General features: G+C 45.5%; 1 protein-coding gene across 4 annotated transcripts in view; it reads right to left on the reverse strand.

Annotated features, from left to right (window-relative positions):
• Nucleotides 1-27553, reverse strand: part of plxnb1a (plexin b1a) — a 120153-nt gene that overhangs the window by 52072 nt on the left and 40528 nt on the right. For all 4 annotated transcript variants that reach the window (XM_079521621.1, XM_079521620.1, XM_079521619.1 and 1 more), the window contains exons 2-6: nucleotides 19144-19223; nucleotides 18011-18455; nucleotides 17112-17567; nucleotides 14946-15194; nucleotides 7111-7293 (exon numbers count right to left, since the gene is read on the reverse strand). In XM_079521621.1, coding sequence (XP_079377747.1) covers nucleotides 7111-7293; nucleotides 14946-15194; nucleotides 17112-17567; nucleotides 18011-18445 — 1323 coding nt within the window. In that variant the 5' untranslated portion in view covers nucleotides 18446-18455; nucleotides 19144-19223. The remainder of the gene's footprint in view (nucleotides 1-7110; nucleotides 7294-14945; nucleotides 15195-17111; nucleotides 17568-18010; nucleotides 18456-19143; nucleotides 19224-27553) is intronic.

Below are 27553 nucleotides of genomic sequence, written 5' to 3' on the forward strand. Positions count from 1 at the left end.
GGACAATATCGATGGCCTCAAACTGTATGTTCAAAAATAGCAGATGTACTGTACAAGCTCCTGTACTGTACAAGCTCCTGGCGCCGACACGCTTGACACCGGCCGGAGCATTGATTGCCAACAGGTGGCCTACAGGCCACCGCTCTGCAGATTCGTTTATACCGGGAAAAGCATCTGACAATGCTTTTCCGGTTTTGATGCATCTGACAATGCTTTTCCGGTTTTAATGCGTCAAACTATACACTTCTGGAGTGTGCTGCACAACTGGAAAGAATTAAAAGTCCTGGAAATAAGTGATAGCTAAATTAAAGCTGCACTCTGTAAGTTTCATGTCCTCTCTCCCGATGGAGAGAGGACATGAAACCATAACACCCTGGATTCTAACCCAGGTGTCCCACGTGGATGGTGAAACATCTACATCTGCCCCTTGAACAGGGGAGATATTGCTATGAGGTGAGCTTCAGGCTCATAGCAATGGCTCTCAGAGGAAGAGCAGGGAGACCACCTCTAAACACTGAAGATGTGTAGTTATATTGTATTAACAAATGATCCCATACAGCTTGGTTTAAAACAGATAAACCTGACTGAAGTCTCCAAAATGTCTGTTACTAGGCCCCCCCCCTTTTGTCCCTCTACACCAAATATCTTTGCAGAAATAGCAAATGTTTCGTGCTCTGAGGTCAAGTAGATTAGCTATTTTTTGCCACAGAATAGCAACACTAGGGATCAAGTACTTAAAGCAGGGGTTCTCAACGTTTTTGGCCGGGGACCCCCGGAAATGCTTTGGCAATGTCTCGGGACCCCCGCCCCGCCCCCTCCCGACCCCCAATATAAATTGACTGCTACAATAACCTTAAACCATTTTGGGCGGGAACCCCTTTTGGTGTTTTAAGCATTGTTATAATTTAGCTATTGAATTTTTTTTTTCTTTTTTTTTTTTTTAAATAATTTGGGGACCCCCTAAAATAATTTGGCGACCCCCCGAGGGGTCGCGACCCACGGGTTGAGAACCCCTGACTTAAAGGACCACTTCACCACTTTTCAACCTATCTTCATATAATAGGTCCTCACTAATAATCTTGAAAAAATGGCGCAATTTCTTTCTACTCGGTCTGTGTCTCATAGGAGGGCTGTGGGCAGTTCAGAAACCGTCTTCCAGTGACATCATCGATGGGGAATACAAGCTAATAAAAACTGCAGGCTTTCTAGTCCTGAAAAGTTGCAATGCGAAAATGGAAGCCATCGTTCTCACGATAATGAAATCTAAACATTTTTGTAAAAAAAATGATCTGCCTAATAATGATGTCACTGGAAGACGGTTTCTAAACTGCCCACAGCCCTCCTATGAGACACAGACTGAGTATTTTTATTTTTACTGCCATTTTATCATGATTATTAGTGAGGACCTATTATATGAAGATAGGTTGAAAAGTGGTGAAGTGGTCCTTTAATTAATGTTTTATTCATTAAAATAAGTTCTCGTTTGCAGATTTAAGAAGATGGTATGAAATGACCTTGTGTCAGACAAGACTATAGAGAATCTAAAGTGCCTCACATTTCAAGAATGAATGCCTGAACAGGGAAAATACAATTTAAAAGAATTATAGGAATGACTTGGGTTTTACGGCTCACTAGCAAATCGAATTAAATCTGCGCGTGGGTGGTGGGGTAGAAATGGACATGAATGCGATTAGCACAGCGTTAAATCTAATATGGGCAACAGGAAGACACCTCTGCTCTGAGTGGTTCCCAGGACCTCCAGGCTCTCATGTTACCTTATGTGAATGAGATTAGCAGGGTTGGAACTCCCATTTCTTACTGAAGTAAAAGTATCAGTGGTACTAAATAGAAATACTCTGTTACAAGTAAGGCCTCACTCAGACCTTTACTCCATTGCTGTATGCTTGTTGGATGAATGTTGTGGTAGTGTCATGGCCGTCCCAATGCATTTCCAATGGGAGTCACATGGTTTGACACAACATTTGTGTTGTATGAGGGGGAGGGGCGCAGTCGAAACACAGCCGAAAGCCATACAACAGCTTGTAGTCCAAAATGTGGACTACAAACCATGTGACTTCCATTGGAAATGCATTGGGGCGGCCATGACACTACACAACATTCATCCAACAAGCATACAGCAATGCAGTAAAGGTCTGAGTGTGGTGAGAACCTAAAAGTTCGGAATTCAAAATCTACTTGAGTAAAAGTATTGGTATCAAAATGTATTTGTACAGTACTTAAGTAAATGTACTTAGTTACAGTACTTTCTGCCACTGCTGATGCGAATGAGATTAGCAGGGAATCGTGCCTCGTCCATAAAGCCTGTCGCTCGACCGATGTAGTGCCGGGGAACGAGGAATCAATGGGATGTTTAATAACCACTTAACCCATTCTGGGCGGGAACCCTTTTGGTGTTTTAAACATTATGTTATAATTTAGCTATTGAAAAATAGCAGATCTACAAGCTCATAGCGCGCCACCGAGTGGCGCGCTATGAACTTGTAGGTCTGCTATTTTTGAAAAATCGTTAAAATGTGCCTCAAATCTTTCAGAAAATTGTCATGATTTAGAAAACATTTTTTTTTAAATTTCGACGTCAGGCCTGAATGGGTTAAGCTCCATTGTAGACTTTGTCGTACAGTGGTACTGCACGGAAATAGCTGATCTAAAAGCTCACGGCGTGACGCATCGCTACGCTTTGTAGAGCTTGTAGCTCTGTTTAAATAAAATATATACGTTTCAGAAAATGTTTCAGAAAATAGGACCCCGAGTTGAAAGTGGAAATTATTAAGAGGAGGCACTCAGCATAACACGTCCCATGCTGTTAAATTATAATGTTATATTATATTAACAGCATGGGAAGATGCCCTGTCGGAACTGGAAATGTACTGTATGTGGTTTTGTGCATAGCGGGAACACGTGAATGTGGTCTGCTTTATCACTTTACGCCACTTAATGTACATAGAATGATGAGTGTTAATGTGATATATATATAATGAATAGTGATGAGAACGAGATAATTAGTTGTGGGTCGTGTTGCAATTCAAAGTGAGACTCCATGTGACACACACACCCACTTTATACTATACTTTTGAAGACAGCAACATTTTAGATCACAATTTTGTTGCAATAAATGCAGTTTTTACTATATTTCTTGCCCTTCTTCCCCCCTAAACCTAACCCTAGGCCAGCACCAACCCCAAAATGCCTAATTGTAACCCGAATCTTTTCCTAATTATAACTTAACTACCGTAATCCTAAAGATCTTTGTTAACCATGAAACATAATTGCTCTCGTGGGATCGCATACACGCACGCACGCCAAGACAAAACATACCTCACAGCAAAGGTCAAGTGTGTTACGGATGGTATCTAAATCTGTTGTGAAGCAGTTCTGTTCCCACAGAAAAATCTGGACATATACTGGCCTGGGTCATTTTTTTACACCCCCAGCGGTCAATTAAAACCCTGGTTACACATCTCTCCTGATTGAATGAAATTGGGAGCCTAACTGAAAATGCATTTTCTGTTTATTAATAGCTGGAGAGAGGGGGAGAACCTTGTTGAACAAACACAAACTATTCACAAAAGGACTTTTGTTTTAACCTAAAAATATCACTTACACCACCTTTAAGCGCTACCACACGCCCGTGTGTTCCACAGGAGAGAAAGGCAGATGTTTGATTCATGTGGTATGCTGCTGTGAGGATGTGTGTGTTGGAACAACGTGTACTGAGAAATAACTGGAATACTTTGGAGGTTTGGGGTGCATAGCAAATGCGGTCAAATATGGGCATTGGCACACACCTGGGCGAAATATGTCTGACATCACTTTAACATGCTTGAGGTGCTTCGTGGTGCGTTTGGCTCATCACAGGGTTTCCCAAACTTTTTAGCTCAAGACCGAAAACAGATATCTGGTGCCTCTTTGTGTCTCGAATTAAAACGATTGCCGTAGCGCCACCATCGGGATTATTAGCTCACAATGCCAGTTGAGGAAGTTTTGTTTATTTCCATGCATCCGAAGGCAGAATACATGATCATATAGGATGACGGAGAGGAAGAAGAAATAAATATAAGATATAAGAAGGCATAAAAGGAGGAGCACAGATAAAAGAGAGGCAACTAGAAAAAGTGCCCTTCTGGGCACAGGTCTCCACCAGGAGGATAGGACTGTGTGAGATGTTTGGCAAAATGTTTAGGATTAATATAAACATTATTTGAGGCATTTTGTTCCAAAAATGTGTTTTGCAAAAATCAACCTGTTGGTGGCGCTATAACAGGCCAATGTGAAAAGGGTGGGATATATTCCTCAGCCTAGTAAGAAAATGTGTGAAAGATTTCACGTAAATTGCATGCTGCGTTCATGATTTGAGGCTTTTGTTCAAAACGGGGCAATCTTGCAAACTGTGAAAGCTAATTATAGCCAATTAGGATGGAATATGAAATATCGGACAGATCCGACTTGAGCACATGACCATAGAGATAGTGTGTAACGATTTGTGAGATTTTTGGACAGAATCTGGAGGAGTAATATCAAAAAATGTGTTTTACAAAAGTCGGCCTCCTGGTGGCGCTATAAAAGGCAGATGCGGAAAATGCAGGTCAACGGTTTGTCCTTGGCCTCTAGGGAGTGTGCTTGCAAAATTTCACGCAGATCGGTGCAGTTTTAGGTAAAAAATGTGAAAAGCTGCCTCATGGTGGCGCTATAACAGGCCGTTCTGGAAAATGTGGGGCAGAGGTTCATTGTTGCCATCCAGGGAGTGTGTGTGCAAAGTTTGGCATCGACCGGGTTAACGGTGCCGGAGATTAGCTGGTAACAGACGGACGGAAGGAAGGACGCACACACGCACACACACACGGACGGAGTGCAAAACATACTCTCTCCCCATGCCTTCGGCCTGGTGGAGACAATAAAATAAACAATATGAAAAGACCTCGACATTAAAGTAGGTTTACAGAACCTGAGCAGGTGCTCTGTCTGTTAGGGTGTCTCAGAGACAAAGCTTTTCCGGTTTTAATGCATCTGACAATGCTTTTCCGGTTTTAATGCGTCAAACTATACACTTCTGGAGTGTGCTGCTGCTGCACAACTGGAAAGAATTAAAAGTCCTGGACATAATAAGTGATAGCTAAATTAAAGCTGCAATCTGTAAGTTTTATGTCCTCTCTCCCGATGGAGAGAGGCAAATGAAACCATAACACCCTGGATTCTAACCCAGGTGTCCCACGTGGATGGTGAAACATCTACATCTGCCCCTTGAACAGGGGAGATATTGCTATGAGGTGAGCTTCAGGCTCATAGCAATGGCTCTCAGTGGAAGAGCAGGGAGACCACCTCTAAACACTGAAGATGTGTAGTTACGTATATTGTATTAAAGGACCACTTCACAACTTTTCAACCTAGGTCCTCACTAATAATCATGAAAAAATGGCACGATTTCTTTCTACTCAGTCTGTGTCTCATAGGAGGGCTGTGGGCAGTTTATAAACAGTCTTCCAGTGACATCATCATTAGGCAGATCTTTTTTTAAACAAGAGTTTTTTTTACAAAAATGTTTAGATTTCATTATCGTGAGAACGATGGCTTCCATTTTCGCATTGCAACTTTTCAGGACTAGAAAGTCTGCAGTTTCTATTAGCTTGTATTCCCCATCGATGATGTCACTGGAAGACGGTTTCTGAACTGCCCACAGCCCTCCTATGAGACACAGACAGAGTAGAAAAAAATTGCGCCATTTTTTCATGATTATTAGTGAGGACCTATTATATGAAGATAGGTTGAAAAGTGGTGAAGTGGTCCTTTAACAAATGATCCCATACAGCTTGGTTTAACCGAGTAAACCCTGATATATAGTTGACTGAAGTCTCCAAAATGTCTGTTACTAGGCCCCTTCCTTTTGTCCCTCTACACCAAATATCTTTGCAGAAGTAGCCAATGTTTCGTAAGACCTCGACATTAAAGTAGGTTTACAGAACCTGAGCAGGTGCTCTGTCTGTTAGGGTGTCTCAGAGACAAAGCCCGGCCAACCAGGGTCCTATCTGAGGATCTACGGCTGCACTTAGGCTCATACGCGACCAGCATAGCTAATACGTAACTAGGGGTCTTTAAAAGTCATCAGTAATAGTCTTAAAATCAATCCTGAAATCCACAGGCTAATACTTTGTCCATGGCAGAGTTGGGTTCAGCGAGAAACCCGACTACTTTCTCCTTGCCCACAGACTCTTTTAATTACAGTATGTGACAAAATGATATGTCCTGCATCTCATCGCTGTCTGGCAGAACACCTGTATCTCCATATTTCATCTTATGTTTTTTGAGTGGTGCAACCACTCCAAGGAACAGCAATGTCCGTGTTCACCTATGTGTTCACCCATGTGTTCACCCACCCACCTATGTGACTATGAGCACGAGTACCAATGACTACCAAAAGTGGCGCTGTTGTGCCAGAAACAGAGAGAGAGAAATAGTGCTGCACTGCTGCCTGCTAATGAGAGACAGAAAGAGAGAGAGGGGGGGGGGGGGGGGGGGGGAGTTGCACCACTCAGTTCACACGGGTGGGATTTTTTCATAAAGGTATGCCCTGGCCTGCTATACTTAGTGAAAATAGCCATTTTAGAAGCACAAAACAAGGTGGCTCATGAGCTTTCACTAGTTTTGAGAAATTCTTGCCTAAGCGCTCCATTACACAGCTATGTGTGTATGTATGTATGTATGTGTGTATGTATGTATGTATGTATGTATGTATGTATGTACGTATGTACGTATGTACGTATGTATGTCTGAGCATGGACAGCTGCAACACCTCGCCAATACCGCTGGGTGGCACTATTGAGCAGCATCGCACACGCGCACACGCACACCGCACACACGCACACAGACCAGGGAGGAGGGCTAGTACAGTATGTATAGTTGCACCGCTCAGTTCACACAGGTGTGATTTTATAAAATATTTGTGAAAATAACTTCTGTATCCTACTGGCAGTGTCCACGACAAATATTGTGCCGATCGGGCCAGTGGTTTGTGAGATTCTTTTCAGATACACAGACAGACATACATTATTATACAAACATACTATTTGTCGTACGATGAAGTATGTTGTGGACTACCTTGTGCAGTTTCCCATTGGCGTCTCCGAGGAAGGCGATGCTGTGTCCATCTCTCACGCTGACGGCCACGGCGGTGAGGCGAGCGTTGGGGCTGTCCAGCACGGCGTCCGCTTCCAGCGCCATCCGGCTCGCCATTGGACTGGGGGTGTGGTCAGAGCCGCATGGATACGCCTTCAGAGTATTCTAGAACAACACCACATAGAAAATTACTTTTCTATTTTTTCTATCCCATGATTGTGTAACCCATTTTTCACACGGTGCCAATTGCTATAATCCTGGGCACTACTCTCCCTCTGCCAACCTGGGGAGAGCCCCGAACTGAGCTCATGCCCCTTTCAATGCACAAGGAGTGGCCAGGGAGAGGCAGTATAGAGACCAGGATTACTGCATGTTTTTGTGAGGGTACCTACAGTACCCTAGGGGACACGGGGAGAACATGCAAACTCCACACAGGCCCTTTCGCCAACCCCGCCTCGGGTATGGGCACTGATGACGCAGAGGTGAGAACACGGCAACACGCCCCCCAGCGCAGCAGTCAGGAATCGAACCCGAGACTTTCTAGCTGTGAGGCGACAGCGCTATGACTGTGCCACCGTAGACCTTCTAGCTGTGAGGCGACCTATGACTGTGCCCATAGACTATGACTGTGCCCATAGACATGACTGTGCCCATAGACTATGACTGTGCCCATAGACTATGACTGTGCCCATAGACTATGACTGTGCCCATAGACTATGACTGTGCCCATAGACTATGACTGTGCCCATAGACATGACTGTGCCCATAGACTATGACTGTGCCCATAGACTATGACTGTGCCCATAGACTATGACTGTGCCCATAGACTATGACTGTGCCCATAGACTATGACTGTGCCCATAGACTATGACTGTGCCCATAGACTATGACTGTGCCCATAGACTATGACTGTGCCACCGTAGAAAATGACTTTTGACTGGAACACAACACAGTAGAAGCCTTTGTTTATAGACCACTGGCTGACTATTGATGGACTGATTCTATTCTATTCTTCTATTGATGGACTGATTCTATTCTATTCTTCTATTGATGGACTGATTCTATTCTATTCTTCTATTGATGGACTGATTCTATTCTATTCTTCTATTGATGGACTGATTCTATTCTATTCTTCTATTGATGGACTGATTCTATTCTATTCTTCTATTGATGGACTGATTCTATTCTATTCTTCTATTGATGGACTGATTCTATTCTATTCTTCTATTGATGGACTGATTCTATTCTATTATTCTATTGATGGACTGATTCTATTCTATTCTTCTATTGATGGACTGATTCTATTCTATTCTTCTGCCATTATATTCTACCATTCTATTGATGGACTGATTCTATTCTATTCTTCTATTGATGGACTGATTCTATTCTATTCTTCTATTGATGGACTGATTCTATTCTATTCTTCTATTGATGGACTGATTCTATTCTATTCTTCTATTGATGGACTGATTCTATTCTATTCTTCTGCCATTATATTCTACCATTCTATTGATGGACTGATTCTATTCTATTCTGTTCTTCTGCCATTATATTCTACCATTCTATTGATGGACTGATTCTATTCTATTCTGTTCTTCTGCCATTATATTCTACCATTCTATTGATGGACTGATTCTATTCTATTCTGTTCTTCTGCCATTATATTCTACCATTCTATTGATGGACTGATTCTATTCTATTCTGTTCTTCTGCCATTATATTCTACCATTCTATTGATGGACTGATTCTATTCTATTCTTCTGCCATTATATTCTACCATTCTATTGATGGACTGATTCTATTCTATTCTTCTGCCATTATATTCTACCATTCTATTGATGGACTGATTCTATTCTGTTCTTCTGCCATTATATTCTACCATTCTATTGATGGACTGATTCTATTCTATTCTTCTGCCATTATATTCTACCATTCTATTGATGGACTGATTCTATTCTGTTCTTCTGCCATTATATTCTACCATTCTATTAATGGACTGATTCTATTCTATTCTATTCTTCTGCCATTATATTCTACCGTAGAATATACTGCAAATGTTTCTCTACTTGCACTAGATTTATTTCTGCCATACGCTGTGATTCTACAACTAGTCAACTGTATATTAGGGCATTCACTTCTAGTCATTTTTACGACTAGTTGCCTAGTTTACTAGTCGACAAGTTGTTTAACTACCTATTATGTAAAAAAATATATTTGTACATTGGTGACTATAACTATAATCTACCTGATCTTTTTTTTTTTATCAACAAGTCAACTAGTACCAACAAGGTCGACTAGTGGATTTACTAGTCGACCAGTAAACTAGTCGACTAGTTGCTTAATGCCCTACTGTATATCTGATGCCATTTTTATCAGCTGCAAATGTTTCTGTACCTGCACAACAACCATGTCTGCCTCATGTTATTACTATGTATTTAACCAATCATGTCTGCCTCATGTTATCACTATGTATTTAACCAATCATGTCTGCCTCATGTTATCACTATGTATTTAACCAACCATGTCTGCCTCATGTTATCACTATGTATTTAACCAATCATGTCTGCCTCATGTTATCACTATGTATTTAACCAACCATGTCTGCCTCATGTTATCACTATGTATTTAACCAACCATGTCTGCCTCATGTTATCACTATGTATTTAACCAACCATGTCTGCCTCATGTTATCACTATGTATTTAACCAATCATGTCTGCCTCATGTTATCACTATGTATTTAACCAATCATGTCTGCCTCATGTTATCACTATATATTTAACCAATCATGTCTGCCTCATGTTATCACTATGTATTTAACCAATCATGTCTGCCTCATGTTATCACTATGTATTTAACCAACCATGTCTGCCTCATGTTATCACTATGTATTTAACCAATCATGTCTGCCTCATGTTATCACTATGTATTTAACCAACCATGTCTGCCTCATGTTATCACTATGTATTTAACCAACCATGTCTGCCTCATGTTATTACTATGTATTTAACCAACCATGTCTTCCTCATGTTATTACTATGTATTTAACCAATCATGTCTGCCTCATGTTATTACTATGTATTTAACCAATCATGTCTGCCTCATGTTATCACTATGTATTTAACCAACCATGTCTGCCTCATGTTATTACTATGTATTTAACCAACCATGTCTGCCTCATGTTATTACTATGTATTTAACCAATCATGTCTGCCTCATGTTATTACTATGTATTTAACCAACCATGTCTGCCTCATGTTATTACTATGTATTTAACCAACCATGTCTGCCTCATGTTATTACTATGTATTTAACCAACCATGTCTGCCTCATGTTATCACTATGTATTTAACCAACCATGTCTGCCTCATGTTATTACTATGTATTTAACCAACCATGTCTGCCTCATGTTATTACTATGTATTTAACCAATCATGTCTGCCTCATGTTATTACTATGTATTTAACCAATCATGTCTGCCTCATGTTATCACTATGTATTTAACCAACCATGTCTGCCTCATGTTATTACTATGTATTTAACCAATCATGTCTGCCTCATGTTATTACTATGTATTTAACCAATCATGTCTGCCTCATGTTATCACTATGTATTTAACCAATCATGTCTGCCTCATGTTATCACTATGTATTTAACCAACCATGTCTGCCTCATGTTATCACTATGTATTTAACCAATCATGTCTGCCTCATGTTATCACTATGTATTTAACCAACCATGTCTGCCTCATGTTATCACTATGTATTTAACCAACCATGTCTGCCTCATGTTATTACTATGTATTTAACCAACCATGTCTTCCTCATGTTATTACTATGTATTTAACCAATCATGTCTGCCTCATGTTATTACTATGTATTTAACCAATCATGTCTGCCTCATGTTATCACTATGTATTTAACCAACCATGTCTGCCTCATGTTATTACTATGTATTTAACCAACCATGTCTGCCTCATGTTATTACTATGTATTTAACCAATCATGTCTGCCTCATGTTATTACTATGTATTTAACCAACCATGTCTGCCTCATGTTATTACTATGTATTTAACCAACCATGTCTGCCTCATGTTATTACTATGTATTTAACCAACCATGTCTGCCTCATGTTATCACTATGTATTTAACCAACCATGTCTGCCTCATGTTATTACTATGTATTTAACCAACCATGTCTGCCTCATGTTATTACTATGTATTTAACCAATCATGTCTGCCTCATGTTATTACTATGTATTTAACCAATCATGTCTGCCTCATGTTATCACTATGTATTTAACCAACCATGTCTGCCTCATGTTATTACTATGTATTTAACCAATCATGTCTGCCTCATGTTATTACTATGTATTTAACCAATCATGTCTGCCTCATGTTATCACTATGTATTTAACCAATCATGCACCTAACTGTATTTACCATTGCTTGTACTGTATATTGATATTTGACATTGTGCCTTCTTGTTACGCGACTTTGTTTTTCCTTCTCCATAAAACAGTTTGCATTCCAGGAAGACTGTAAAGTTTACAGTCTTCCTGGAATGCAAACTGTTTTATTGTTGGAGATTGTACGATAGAATAAATAGAATATGAATCGATGGATTCATTCATTAATCTATCAACTGAATTGAATATCCATTCACAAAGTAAATTCCACTGACATAGTGTCTTCCAAAGAAATAAAGTATATAGAATAGATTAACAGAGCTAAATTGAGGATAACACTAATGCTGCTTGATGAGTCAAGTGTATTTTAAAGTCTTTATGTTACTTTCCAGCCACTGACATTCAATCATTTTAATGACGATTTACAGCAAGCATATACAGTAGATTAAAGTGGCCTCATGCTGAGAGGCATCACACATGGGATTGCAAAACAACCACTCCAATAAGCTCAAGCTCCAGATAATGGTCCCTGAACAAGAAAGTTGAACGGGACGTTTTTCTCACTCTGCTCATAGCTCATCATGGCAGTGGTTCTCAAAATGGGCTCCCCCAGGGGGTCCTCGATGGGGTTCTAGAACGTCCCCAGTAACATGTACAGTTTAACCACTTTAACACCCATTTTATACTCTGGCTAATTGAAAACAGCGGCTCCACACGCTCACAATGCATCGCAATGCGCTGTGTACGTGTGGATCTGGGACAAAATCTATTCAGGTGGGGTCCGTGACCTAATACCCATCAACTTGGGGGTCCTTGACATGCAAATGTTTGACAACTGGCTTATTGGCTAGACTGGAAATCTGTACTTCTTGCTCATCCGGCTACAGTATCTGTTACTCTGCAATATCCTAATTTGAACTCTCTCTCTCTCTCTCTCTCTCTGTCCCTCTCTATCTCTGTCCCTCTCTCTCTGTCCCTCTCTCTGTCTCTCTCCCTCTCTCTCTGTCCCTCTCTCTCTGTCTGTGTCCCTCTCTCTCTCTCCCTCTCTCTCTGTCCCTCTCTATCTCTGTCCCTCTCTCTCTGTCTCTGTCCCTCTCTCTCTCTCTCTCTCTCTATCTCTCTCTCTCTCTCTCTCTCTCTCTCTCTCTCTCTCTCTCTCTCTCTGTCTCTCTCTCTCTCTCTCTCCCTCTCTCTCTGTCTCTCTCCCTCTCTCTCTGTCCCTCTCTCTCTGTCTCTCTCCCTCTCTCTCTGTCTCTCTCCCTCTCTCTCTCTCTCTCTCTCTCTCTCTCAACTATCTATCTTTCTATGTCATTGGCTTTCACGAGCGCTCCTGTCCGCCCTTGTCAGAGCTCATTAAGCGTTGGTAGAGCTGATCCGGGGTTAGTTTGTTTTATTGATCCCATTAACTGGCTGTGCAGGGGCTTACGGGGCCGGGCAGGCGTTGGGCAGAGGCGGGGGGAGTGGGGGGGGTCGCCGCAGGGCCTGCAGAGGAAGGGGCACCCATCCTGCCGATCATCTCCCTGCTTTGACAAGGACCTCATTAAAAAGGCTTCATACCATCATCTCGATGTTTTTCTGCATACTCTAGATCTCAAGTTTGACCACTTTCAACCTGGCATCCCTGTTTTGGGCATGTCATTATACAGGTGAACATTTTCAAGAAGAGTAAATAAATATAGCAGATTGGCTATTTTCCCTATGTCCCCGTCCCTCCATCTCTCTCACATGAGCTGTGGTATAGACTACAGTGAAGTATAGTGTAATAGCCTCAACCTGACCATAGATGGAATTGACGTCAGACAGCAGAGCAAAGTACATGTCAGTAAAAGCTAAAAGGGAAAAACAACATTATCGTTATCACTTATGTCAGCCTAATATATGCTCCTATCCTGGCTGTGTGGTGAAGTGTCCTTGAGCCCCTAATGAACCTTTGTCCTACTCCTCCCGGCCAACACTCCCTGCTGACAGGAGCCTGTAGGAGGCCAACACTCCCTGCTGACAGGTCCACACTCCCCTACAGGCCCCCCAGCCTGTAGGGTCCACACTCCCCTACAGGCCCCCCAGCCTGTAGGGTCCACACTCCCCTACAGGCCCCCCAGCCTGTAGGGTCCACACTCCCCTACAGGCCCCCCAGCCTGTAGGGGTGCCTGCAGAGCGACACATATCACCCTCCCCTACAGGCCCCCCAGCCTGTAGGGGAGTGCCTGCAGAGAGACAAATATCACCCTCCCCACCTGGCGTCCCTCCCCAGACACGGGACCATTGTGTTCTTATAGACGCTCCACAAAGCCGGATGCACCGCGGTGCATTGGAACGCACAACCTTCACGGTGGTGGGCAGGCCCAGCTTTGTGTGTCTGTCTGTGTGTTTGTACAACAGCAATCATTTGATTGGTTGAACACGGAATGTGGCAAACCGGAGTGATTCCAAAGATGAAACACAGCGAGGCTTTCTTATAGCGATATCAAACGCCTGGCGTGGCGGGTTACAACTAATCTGTTCTGCGGGTTAAAAATCACCCGTGGATTCCCTGTGACGTTAGGGTTAGGTTAGGGATAGTGTGGTCGAACTAACGGGAGGTCGAACCAATGCCACGCTATAGAGCGTCGCAGTCCCGCCCCCTGCCATGGCCCAGGAAATGATTCTCCGTTCATTTTCCTCATAGACATTTCAGAAAGTATTTATTTAAAGACGTTTACGCCGCGGACAAAGCCAACTCGAGTCGTGACAAATCATGACAACAAACACAATTTTTTGGGCCGAACAAATAATTAGAAAGAAGAAAAAAACGGCAGGTTACAACACTTTTTTTGTTGTTTTTCTTCTTTGTAATTATTTGTTTGGTCCAAAATATTGTTTGTGTTGTCATGAGTTGTCACGACTCGAGTTGGCTTTGTCCGCGGCGTAACCGTCTTTAAATAAATACTTTTTGAAATGTCTACAGGAAAAATGCATTGGGATTCATTTCCTGGGCCATGGTAGGGGGCGGGACTGCAACGCTCTATACCCTTCACACGAGTGTGATTTAAAAAAAAAAAAAAACAGTTCCACTCAAGCCAAAAATCATAGATAACACTAAACTATTATTAATCCGTTATCCTGAGAGAATCTGATCTGCTGTAATCTGATCTAATCTACTAAACGCCCAGCTTCAGATTGTTGAAAAACCCAAAACGGCTCCAAACTACAGCATGCAGAACATCTCGTACCGCCTGGGCCATGGCTCAGTGGGCCAGGCACCTTGGCTGGTAATCCAGTCTGGCAGTGTGCCGTGGGTTCGACTCCCGATCCCGACGGTCTTTACTGCATGTCTTCCCCCCATATCTCTCCCCATTTCCTGTCAGCCTACTGTCTGACCCTCCATAAAAAAATAAATAAAATAAAGGCGAAAGCCACAAAACATCTCGTACCGTGGGCAGGTTGGCACAGCTGGACTTGACCTCGTACTCGATGTAGGCCACCTCCTCCCCTCCCCCCTCCCCTCCCCGCCCGTCCTGGGTGTAGCACAGGTCCCGTGTGGAGGCGATGCGTCGGTCCAGCTCGTCCAGCGGGAAGACGCACAGCGCCGACGAGTCCGAGGGGTTGCTGTTGGTGGAGCTGACGCGTGCGGAGAAGACCCCCAGCAGGGCCTCGCCCTCCCGGCCTCCGCTGTGCCCCACCTGGTGTAGAACACGGACACACAGAGCCAACCAATCAGTGGAGTGGAAAACAGGCCACGCCTTCCTTCCATATGGCTTGCTTTTAACCACGTTCAACCTGTTTTGGTCAGGTCATTGTATGCAAAAAGAATTATGAAGACATTTTGTAAAATGTGAAATATTTTCAAACAATGAAAAAACTACACTGTGACTGCGACACACTGTATGCTGTTTTTGCGATGCAACACTATCGTACGACAGGAGAGAATTGCGCAGGGCTGTTAAATTCTGATTGAACATAATCCCACCTACACAACACATCCATTATTTTAAAGCAGAGACAATTTGAAATGAGATAGAATACTAAGTGGACAATCTAAACACCACTCGTTTCATTTTTAAATTACAATTATTTTGCGTAGGTAGGGCTGGTCAATTCAGCTTGAACATAATCCCGACTACACAATACATCCAGTATTTTAAAGCAAAGATTATTTACAATTATTTACTGTATTATTAGTGAATAATACTTTGCTGCCATTCAAAAGCCACAGTTGCAACCTTGAATTAGCTAGTTACACCTTTCGTTACATACTACCTCAGACAATGATTAGATGTATCGTGAAATATGTATTCTAGCTCTCATTTGTGACCAGATTTGACTGAGAGACTGCCATCGCGCAAATTACATCTTTTCACCAGAGAAAAACTTTTTTTTCCAAAATGAGTTAATAGCACAGGCAGACTCTTCACATACTAGAGCATGTCTGAAATAAGTGTCAGAGCTGAAATCGACATGTAAATATGAAATACAGATGTAGCTAGGTGTAATGTTAAGAGACCACAGAAGTGAACCTTTCAAGCCTGTTTTCTCAACTCGCTGTTTTCTGCAAGACATTACTCTATAAGCCATATCTCTAAAACTGGTGGGTCAAACTGAACAACCAATATGTCAATTTGAAGCTATGATTCCCTGCTTTCATATGACATGAAAAAACGAAAATTCAAAAAAATCCAATGGCAGTCCCTCAGTCAAATGTAGTCACATACTGTATGTATTCTAGCTCTCATTTCATCTCACACTCTCATTCTTGTTTGGCTCTTCCTTTGTCTCAGTCTCTGTCTCATGCATCATGCACGCACCACACACACTCTGTGTAACCTTCCATCAGCTGATCAGCCCATGGTAACAATGTATGCTAATGTATGCTAAATTCGAGAATATTAAAAATATTAATAATTAAAATATTCTTCCCCCCACAGTATCCCCCACAGTGCTGAGGGGAAAGCGTAGTGTCTCAGGAGGTGCCTGACTGTTAAAAGTTTGGTAATTTAGAGGATGCAATTAACTGAAAACTATTATTAAATTATGCATACCCTCCAGCCATTCAGAGTGTCCTCCGTGGCCGTGGCTAAGGGTTTAATGGGCTATATGCACGCAGGAATATCTCTTCCTACTTCCGGACCGCTTCAGTACTTTCTTCACAGGTGTGTTACCGATGATATTAATTGAGGCTCTGTTCCGTTTAGTGTACAGTGACCCTCATAACTGTGGGAGTGTTACGGGTCCATTTGGTTCCATTTGTACACTCTCAGAGTGACACATCATTGGAAAGCACTTTGGGTCAACTGCTGTTGTTTTTAAATGTGCTATATAAATAACATTGACTTGACTTGACATCCGTACGGGGCCATTTGGAACCCACTCAAGGACACTTTGAGACCCACTGGTGTAGCAGAGTGTTTCCAGTGAGCCAACACGCACAATAGCAGCACCCTGACTCTGTTCGATGAGAACGGAACAGAGCCTTCATTATAGTATCAACGGTAACAGGGAAAAGGAACTATAGGGAAAAGGCCCAAGTTCTTTTCAAAATGGCGTGTGTGCATATAGCCCAAGTCATTGTCGGTAACAGTTCTTAGTCTTTAGAGGTATACCTGTGCTGCCTGGAGCAGGTTGTAAGTCATGGACGAGGAGGAGGAGGAGGCGGAGGAGCGGCAGACCAGAGGCACCTCCACGTAGGAGTAGAAGGAGGTGTCCTCCAGACACACCCGGGCGGCATAGGTGCGGTACTCCCTCGACGCCTTGATGTCTCGCCGGTAAAACAGGAAGTAGACGTGGGCGCGCCGCGCGAACGCCGCCACAAAGTGGTGGTCGTACTCCGACAGGCGCCCCGCCACCGCCAGCTTGGCCGTCTCCTCGTAGGAGAACACGGGCTCCGCCGAGAGGTGGCGCGTGGAGATGGGCGGGTGGCTGGCGGTGTAGCCGCGGCCCACGTACAGCACGGCGCGCTCGGCGCCGCGCGGCCCCACCACCAGGCCCACGGTCGACACGGACGGGTCGTTGGCCGCCACGTACTGCGTGTCCACGGGCCTCTCGGCGGAGAAGAGGACCTGATTGAATCATTGATGGAATACTTCATTATTTATTATTACTTTATCAGGAATGTAAACAGTACAGTCAAACACATAGGGCTCTATTTTGTTGTTCTATGTTAAACCTTGTATCCCTAAACTTCTTTGCCTTTTTTACCATTTTGAAAAACATTTTTGAATAGTTCAAATAGCCGATCTACAAGCTCACAACGTGTTGATCGGCTAGTTGAACAGTTTGTTTTTCAAAATAGTAAAAAAAAGGCAAAGAAGTTTTTGGGATAAGGGGTTTAGCACTGACGAAAATAGGGCCCTGTTTAATGATGGTGTTCAATTGTGCCGAGCAGGGAGAAAAATGTAGCTAAGCCGAACGCCAAGATAAAGTACTCATTCTAAAATAAATATTGGTTAAATCTATCCGTGAGTCATCTGACTGAACGCCAGTGATTTGCATTAGTATTTACCTGGCGCACCGACGCCAGGCTGCGCTTCTGGCAGACGCCCTGGTGGACGCTGCCGCAGGTGATGAGCTGCTCCGCCTGCGGGTCCACCAGCAGCAGCTTGTTGTGGTTGCTGGTGCGTCGCGCCTGCGGACAGTTCACCTCGGTGACGGGCGGGAGGCAGTCCCTGCTGTCGCTCACGGGGCCCGTCCTCGCCTCCTGCTCCAGCCGGAGGCCGTCCGCGCCGTCCAGCTGGAAGAGGTGGTCCATGGCACCCACGAACACCGTCCCCACCACGGGGTCCGGGTGGAGCGCCAGGTGCTGGAAGACGGTGTCATTTCTGGAGAAGCGAGGGTAGGAGTGCAGGCCTCCGAGGGCCGCAGCACTGAAAGAGAGGATGACGAGGACGGGGACGAGTAGTGGGGCCGAGTTCCGGGTCTTCCCGTACTGCCACTGCATGGCAAATATTCTAGGGAGACAAACAAAGGTGTGGAATTTCAATTAGTGAGGAAAGGTGTGTCTGCTGGCTGACAGTGGTCATTGGTTACATGGAAATGAAGGCATGTTAAAATTTAAAGTTATCCCAATACTGAGGACATTGTAAAATGTTAAAGATGGAGTGCCACGATTTTTTTCCACCCTAAAACATGATCATCAGGTATTATTATAATGTAAGGAGGAAGAACTTGTTCCAAAAAGTGTACAGTATTTGTTGAAATCATGCTTTTATGTGGACACGCCCACCAGTTCATTAAGTATGCCTGGTTTGCCTGGTGGATGGTGATCCACCTGAACTTAAGCCGCACCCACAGCTGTAGTTGTATGATAAAGGGGGAGGGGTTAGGGGAGGGGCTGATAGTGTGGTGTCACTATATTACTGTTTATTTCATTGGCCCGTTTGTATTTAGGTTTTCTTCCTGGAGGCTGAACCCTTGACAGTCAAAGTTAATACACCATTGCACATAAAAACGACTCCAGGTTGTCTAATGAAGTACCTCATAGACACATGAAAAACTGGAAAAATTGTGGCACTCCATCTTTAAGTTAGCATGTTCAGTAGGTGTTCAACATGTCAAGTACAATCGTTGAAAGATGCTTTCTGATTCTGCCTAGTTTAAAATGTACAGTAAATCAAAAAGGCATTTGCAGTATCTGACCATCTGTGTCCTATTCTCCGCTTTAGAAGGCCTTGTTCTCCTCATCACGTGGAATCATAGCCCTTTCTTCAGAACTCCACCTAGAAAATGTAGAAACACAGAAGATACATTGCTCGTTTTTTTCCCCACCATCTACTCCAAATCTTGTCACCAAAAATAGTCGATCTACAAGTTCCCTCATCCCTCATCTAACTATTGCACTTACTTTCAGTTCTGTGCAATCCATAAAACAGTGACCAAACCATTCCATAGCACCTTCACCTCTAACGCCAGGGCTCCACCGGACGCGTCAGCGTCGCGTCTCCGTCACCGTCACGGAATGTTCCCTTTTTAATCAATGAAGGGTGGCTCCACTGCCCGCGTTGCGTTGCGTGACTGCATTCAAATTGCCCCGGTTTGTTTTTTGACGCACGCGACGCAACGCTGACGCGCCCGGTGGAGCCCCGGTGTAAGAGGCTGACCTCCATGGAGAGTTCAGCCGTCAGAGATGAAGCCCCTTTAATTATTGAACAGAGCCAATCCTCCATCCACCCACCACGCTCACCCCAACACCACCTCGACAGGAGACGTAACAAATAACAATGGAACGAAAAACAAACAATGTGTGACATCATAGAAGAGCAGGAAGACCAAATACAACCACCCGGATATTTAAGTTATATTATACTCTACCATGCAGATTGGAACAACATTATATATATATTCACAAAAAAAGGTTACACACAGTAGCTTTAGAGTAATAGTAATAATAGTAGCAATGATAATATATATGTTTTAAATCACCTCATCTCAAAAATATCATAGTGTTATTTTTCCACAGCGCTGCATCATGATATGAAATTGACAAGCCTAGCAATAACCCCCCAAACTGCCACACCCAAGCCTAGCAATAACCCCCTAAACCGCCACACCCAAGCCTAGCAATAACCCCTAAACCGCCACACCCAAGCCTAGCAATAACCCCTAAACTGCCACACCCAAGCCTAGCAATAACCCCCTAAACCGCCACACCCAAGCCTAGCAATAACCCCTAAACTGCCACACCCAAGCCTAGCAATAACCCCCTAAACCGCCACACCCAAGCCTAGCAATAACCCCCTACACTGCCACACCCAAGCCTAGCAATAACCCCCTACACCGCCACACCCAAGCCTAGCAATAACCCCCCAAACTGCCACACCCAAGCCTAGCAATAACCCCCTAAACTGCCACACCCAAGCCTAGCAATAACCCCCCAAACTGCCACACCCAAGCCTAGCAATAACCCCCTAAACCGCCACACCCAAGCCTAGCAATAACCCCCTAAACCGCCACACCCAAGCCTAGCAATAACCCCCTAAACCGCCACACCCAAGCCTAGCAATAACCCCCTACACCGCCACACCCAAGCCTAGCAATAACCCCCTACACCGCCACACCCAAGCCTAGCAATAACCCCCTACACTGCCACACCCAAGCCTAGCAATAACCCCCTAAACCGCCACACCCAAGCCTAGCAATAACCCCCTAAACTGCCACACCCAAGCCTAGCAATAACCCCCTACACCGCCACACCCAAGCCTAGCAATAACCCCCTACACTGCCACACCCAAGCCTAGCAAAAAACCCCTACACCGCCACACCCAAGCCTAGCAATAACCCCCTACACTGCCACACCCAAGCCTAGCAATAACCCCCTACACTGCCACACCCAAGCCTAGCAATAACCCCCTACACCGCCACACCCAAGCCTAGCAATAACCCCCTACACTGCCACACCCAAGCCTAGCAATAACCCCCTACACTGCCACACCCAAGCCTAGCAATAACCCCCTACACCGCCACACCCAAGCCTAGCAATAACCCCCTACACTGCCACACCCAAGCCTAGCAATAACCCCCTACACTGCCACACCCAAGCCTAGCAATAACCCCCTAAACTGCCACACCCAAGCCTAGCAATAACCCCCTACACTGCCACACCCAAGCCTAGCAATAACCCCCTAAACTGCCACACCCAAGCCTAGCAATAACCCCCTAAACTGCCACACCCAAGCCTAGCAATAACCCCCTAAACTGCCACACCCAAGCCTAGCAATAACCCCCTAAACTGCCACACCCAAGCCTAGCAATAACCCCCTACACTGCCACACCCAAGCCTAGCAATAACCCCCTAAACTGCCACACCCAAGCCTAGCAATAACCCCCTAAACTGCCACACCCAAGCCTAGCAATAACCCCCTAAACTGCCACACCCAAGCCTAGCAATAACCCCCTAAACCGCCACACCCAAGCCTAGCAATAACCCCCTAAACCGCCACACCCAAGCCTAGCAATAACCCCCTAAACTGCCACACCCAAGCCTAGCAATAACCCCCTAAACTGCCACACCCAAGCCTAGCAATAACCCCCTAAACTGCCACACCCAAGCCTAGCAATAACCCCCTAAACCGCCACACCCAAGCCTAGCAATAACCCCCTAAACTGCCACACCCAAGCCTAGCAAAACCCCCTAAACTGCCACACCCAAGCCTAGCAATAACCCCCTAAACTGCCACACCCAAGCCTAGCAATAACCCCCTAAACCGCCACACCCAAGCCTAGCAATAACCCCCTAAACTGCCACACCCAAGCCTAGCAATAACCCCCTAAACCGCCACACCCAAGCCTAGCAATAACCCCCTAAACTGCCACACCCAAGCCTAGCAATAACCCCCTAAACTGCCACACCCAAGCCTAGCAATAACCCCCTAAACTGCCACACCCAAGCCTAGCAATAACCCCCTAAACTGCCACACCCAAGCCTAGCAATAACCCCCTAAACTGCCACACCCAAGCCTTTGAAGCCATTACACACGCACACACACACACACACACCCACACCCACACCCACACCCACACCCACACCCACACCCACACCCACACACACACACACACACACACACACACACACACACACACACACACACACACACACACAAGAATATAGACCAAATTATTAAATGCGAAAGGTAGTGACTACTTGTATTGCAATTTATATCTAATTTGTAATTTTCAGCAAAAGCACCTTGTTAGCACCATGTTATTCTGCCAAGTGGATATGTTTCTTCCTATGCTGTGAAGCTACAGTATAAGTGCCATGTTGTATGCAGTCGTGTTGTCTAACTGCAGACCCCCTGGGGTCGCAATCACAAAACGCAAGATGAGAGCTAGGAGGTTGGGGAGGAGGCATCTGGAATCTTAAGAAGATGAGCCGTGGTGTGTGTGTGTGTGCATAGCCGGGGGTCCATCCAGGAGCAGGTGCATGTGTGTTAGTGTGTCTGATAAGTGGGTGAGTGTGTCTCAGACCCCCCCCCCCCCCCTCTTTACTTATTCATGAGAAGAAAAAAGAAGTCTGTCACTGCTGAACGATAACCTCACCCGCTGCCAAAGGGTGCAAGGAGGAGACGCACGTGTGCACACACACACACACACACACACACACACACACACACACACACACACACACACACACACACACACACACACACACACACACACACACACACACACACACACACACACACACACACACACACACACACACACACACACACACACACACACACACACACACACACACACACACACCAGCCATTACAGTGAAAGATTCAACAGTCCCAAAAGACAAGAGGAAAGGGTATTTTATGCTTACAGTAGAACAGCACACTGAAAACAGCTGATCTACAAATTCTCAACATGGTTCAGCACAATGCGTTCTGATCTTGTAGATCTATTCTAGGCGCTCTTGTGCGCAAGCAAGTATAAATTAGCCATGACCTCATGAAAAATATATAAACAACATTTTGTACATTATGTTACACTGATTCAAATCAGTACCACAGTCTGTCTCATGTATGAGAGAGAGAGGGCACCGGAGCACTGAGAGGGCACCACAGCACTGAGAGGGCACCACAGCACTGAGAGGGCACCAGAGCACTGAGAGGGCACCGGAGCACTGAGAGGGCACCAGAGCACTGAGAGGGCACCAGAGCAGAGCACTGAGAGGGCACCAGAGCACTGAGAGGGCACCGGAGCACAGAGCACTGAGAGCACTGAAAGGGCACCAGAGCACTGAGAGGGCACCAGAGAGGGCACCAGAGAGCACTGAGAGGGCACCAGAGCACTGAGAGGGCACCGGAGCACTGAGAGAGGGCACCGGAGCACTGAGAGGGCACCGGAGCACTGAGAGGGCACCAGAGCACTGAGAGGGCACCGGAGCACTGAGAGGGCACCGGAGCACTGAGAGGGCACAAGAGCACTGAGAGGGCACCAGAGCACTGAGAGGGCACCGGAGCACTGAGAGGGCACCGGAGCACTGAGAGGGCACCGGAGCACTGAGAGGGCACCAGAGCACTGAGAGGGCACCAGAGCACTGAGAGGGCACCGGAGCACTGAGAGGGCACCGGAGCACTGAGAGGGCAACAGAGCACTGAGAGGGCAACAGAGCACTGAGAGGGCACCAGAGCACTGAGAGGGCACCAGAGCACCAGAGCACTGAGAGGGCACCGGAGCACTGAGAGGGCACCGGAGCACTGAGAGGGCACCAGAGCACTGAGAGGGCATCAGAGCACTGAGAGCACTGAGAGGGCACCGTAGCACTGAGAGGGCACCAGAGCACTGAGAGCACTGAGAGGGCACCGGAGCACTGAGAGCACTGAGAGGGCACCGTAGCACTGAGAGGGCACCAGAGCACTGAGAGGGCATCAGAGCACTGAGAGCACTGAGAGGGCACCGTAGCACTGAGAGGGCACCAGAGCACTGAGAGCACTGAGAGGGCACCGTAGCACTGAGAGGGCACCAGAGCACTGAGAGGGCACCGGAGCACTGAGAGGGCACCAGAGCACTGAGAGGGCACCAGAGCACTGAGAGGGCACCAGAGCACTGAGAGGGCACCGGAGCACTGAGAGGGCACCGGAGCACTGAGAGGGCACCAGAGCACTGAGAGGGCACCGGAGCACTGAGAGGGCACCAGAGCACTGAGAGGGCACCAGAGCACCAGAGCACTGAGAGGGCACCGGAGCACTGAGAGGGCACCAGAGCACTGAGAGGGCACCGGAGCACTGAGAGGGCACCGGAGCACTGAGAGGGCACCAGAGCACTGAGAGGGCATCAGAGCACTGAGAGGGCACCAGAGCACTGAGAGCACTGAGAGGGCACCGTAGCACTGAGAGGGCACCAGAGCACTGAGAGGGCACCAGAGCACTGAGAGGGCACCGGAGCACTGAGAGGGCACCGGAGCACTGAGAGGGCAACAGAGCACTGAGAGGGCAACAGAGCACTGAGAGGGCAACAGAGCACTGAGAGGGCACCAGAGCACTGAGAGGGCACCAGAGCACCAGAGCACTGAGAGGGCACCGGAGCACTGAGAGGGCACCGGAGCACTGAGAGGGCACCAGAGCACTGAGAGGGCAACAGAGCACTGAGAGGGCAACAGAGCACTGAGAGGGCACCAGAGCACTGAGAGGGCACCAGAGCACCAGAGCACTGAGAGGGCACCGGAGCACTGAGAGGGCACCGGAGCACTGAGAGGGCACCAGAGCACTGAGAGGGCATCAGAGCACTGAGAGGGCACCAGAGCACTGAGAGCACTGAGAGGGCACCGTAGCACTGAGAGGGCACCAGAGCACTGAGAGCACTGAGAGGGCACCGGAGCACTGAGAGGGCACCAGAGCACTGAGAGGGCACCAGAGCACTGAGAGGGCACCAGAGCACTGAGAGCACTGAGAGGGCACCGGAGCAGAGCAGAATGTGGCTTCAGTTATTAGCCAGACTAGCAGCAGGGTTCTGAGCTGCACCGGCCCACCTTAATCCCAAACAAGTCATCTAAATAAAGAAATAAAAACCTGCTGGATTGATTGGAATGTGCTATATGCACACTGCACCTCCACGGTCCCTGGAGGATGAAACTCAGACACTCCAGGCCCACTGTCAAATTTCATAATTGAACAGGCGGTTTGCTGGATGAAATGGCTGTGGGTGTCAAGTGTGCTCGTCACAATCTGTTGACACGTCTTTCAGAACAGTTAATAATACACATTTACAGCGCTTTTCTTAGTACCCATTTTTAGCTATTGAAAAATAGCAGATCTACAAGCTACGAGCTTGTAGGTCTGCTATTTTTGAAAAATCGAAGAACGACTGACATAGAAACATAGCTTTTTCAGAAAACTGTCAGGATGTAGAAGACATTTTTAGAATCTGATCTCAGGTCAAAATGGGATAACAAACAAACAAACAAACATTGACGCAGGCCGCAGACCACCAGAATATGTGTATATACTGTACAGTATGGCATCAAGGTATTGATGAGTTCAAACTTGCATTGTACTAGTGAATTTGTTTTATGTAACGGACGAAGGTCTGCACTGAAATTGTAAGTATTTAATTAACTGGGTGGCGTCAGCGTTTTAAACGACGAAGAGCACGGTGTCGGTGGGAAAAATTACCATGACAAATTCCAGGTTCATGTTCAAGAGCTCAGCTTTACCTGCAGTCGGAAACTCGGAATACAGGCAGCATGGAGAGTAGAGGAAGAAAGTACAACAAAGTGAACAGAATAAAACAGCTCCATGCGTGCGTGCGTGTGTGCATGAGTGCGTGCGTGTGCATGCATGAGCGCAGGCACGGCACACATGTGTGTCCATGAGTGGGCGTGTACCTCCCTCATTCCAATCGGGTTGGTGCGGTTTGAAATTTGAATTATTAATAATTGTGATGAAATTATGGTGTGCAAGTGGCCTCACACGCCATTGACACGAGCGTCACTGACACACGCCTTACTGGTGTTTTTATATCTGTATCAGGGCCTTTAGAAGTGTTGTGTTCTTTTCTGGAGCGATCTAAATATTTAAAGCAGAAAGCAACAAGGTTTTTGATAAAACCGTCAACCGAACTGCATGTGACATTTATATTTTTAACCAAGCTTTAGCATGGTGCTCTTATTCACAGCGACTATAGTGCAGCCACATTAGTTTCAAGTCCCGGCCTTACAAGCCACCACTTATGTTGGGAGACAAAGGTCAGAGCCACAGTCACAGTGCTCAGCAGGTTGTTTAGTTAATACTTGACTTAACCGTCTATTAGTTAACCTCACGCAGCTGTTTCAGGGACAAACAGAGGACAAGAGTCTTAGCGCTACTATAGCCTCCGCTGGCGTCCTCACCTGCTCTTTAACAGGCTGACACGTCGCAGTCAATGTATTTATAGCCCACGACGGCGGCTACCCCATCTCTATGGGAACTTCCTCTGAGTACCCAGCAATGACGAGGGCTCCGCTAAGAGCCAGCATGAGGTCAGCAGGGTGGGTTGCGGTGCGGTGTGGGAAACAGAGAGATGTACCACACATATACAGTAAAAACCAGAGTGTTAACTTAACCCATTTTGACCTGAGATCAGATTCTAAAAATGTCTTTTTGAAAATGACAGTTTTCTGAAAAAGCTATGTTTCTATGTCAGTGGTTCCTCGATTTTTCAAAAATAGCAGACCTACAAGCTCGTAGCGCGCCACTCGGTGGCACGCTATGCGCTTGTAGATCTGCTATTTTTCAATAGCTAAAGCATAACATAATGCTAACACCAAAAGGGGTTCCCGCACAAAATGGGTTAAGTCTGAGAGGGGGACAAATGTAAGCAAATGGACCCATTCGGTGACATCTGTCCACTCTGAGAGTTACAAATACTTGATGTATGAGAAAATGGGGGAATTCCATTTTTCACTTGACATGGTTGGCTTTTTTCCGTTGCTGTAGGATAATTTACAGTAGCGTCATTCTTCAGGCCACGGCCTTACTATAAGGGTAAAATAATTCATCACATTTTGATTATGTTACAGGATTTATGTGTTTATTTGTTTGTTCTTTGATTCATGGAAAGGGCCATACATATATGGAGCTTGGCGTTCAAAGCTGCCATCTCTAAGTTTCATGTACTACCTACGACGTGAGAGACCAAAGTTATACTCTGAATCCGTACATGGCCAGGGAAGATGTTGCGTGTGTATGAGCTTCAGGCAGGACTACTTGACCAGTTGACTTGCTGACACCAGGGACTACATTTCCAATAGGGTAAAGGGGAGTATTAGGGAGACCACAACATTACCACCGGCCACTTACTATATACGTTTGGCTTCGATAGCCTTTCTAGATATACTGGCATTCCTGAGGAGCAGCGACTGTGTGCTCTTTGTGACCTGGGAGTTGTAGAGGATGAGTTTCATTTTGTTTTCTATTGTCCACTATATGATGATTTAAGAAACTTTTTATTTGAAAAAATTCAGGATAAGAACCCAAATCTGTTTAGGATGTCTGAGTGTTTTATGTTAAATTGGTTGTTCAGTAATTCATAGAGAAGGCATGGCAGTTACGTTGGAGAACGATGTATCCATGAGTAA

The sequence above is a fragment of the Electrona antarctica genome (assembly GCF_951216825.1).
Source record: "Electrona antarctica genome assembly, chromosome: 2".
NCBI classification, from domain to species: domain Eukaryota; kingdom Metazoa; phylum Chordata; class Actinopteri; order Myctophiformes; family Myctophidae; genus Electrona; species Electrona antarctica.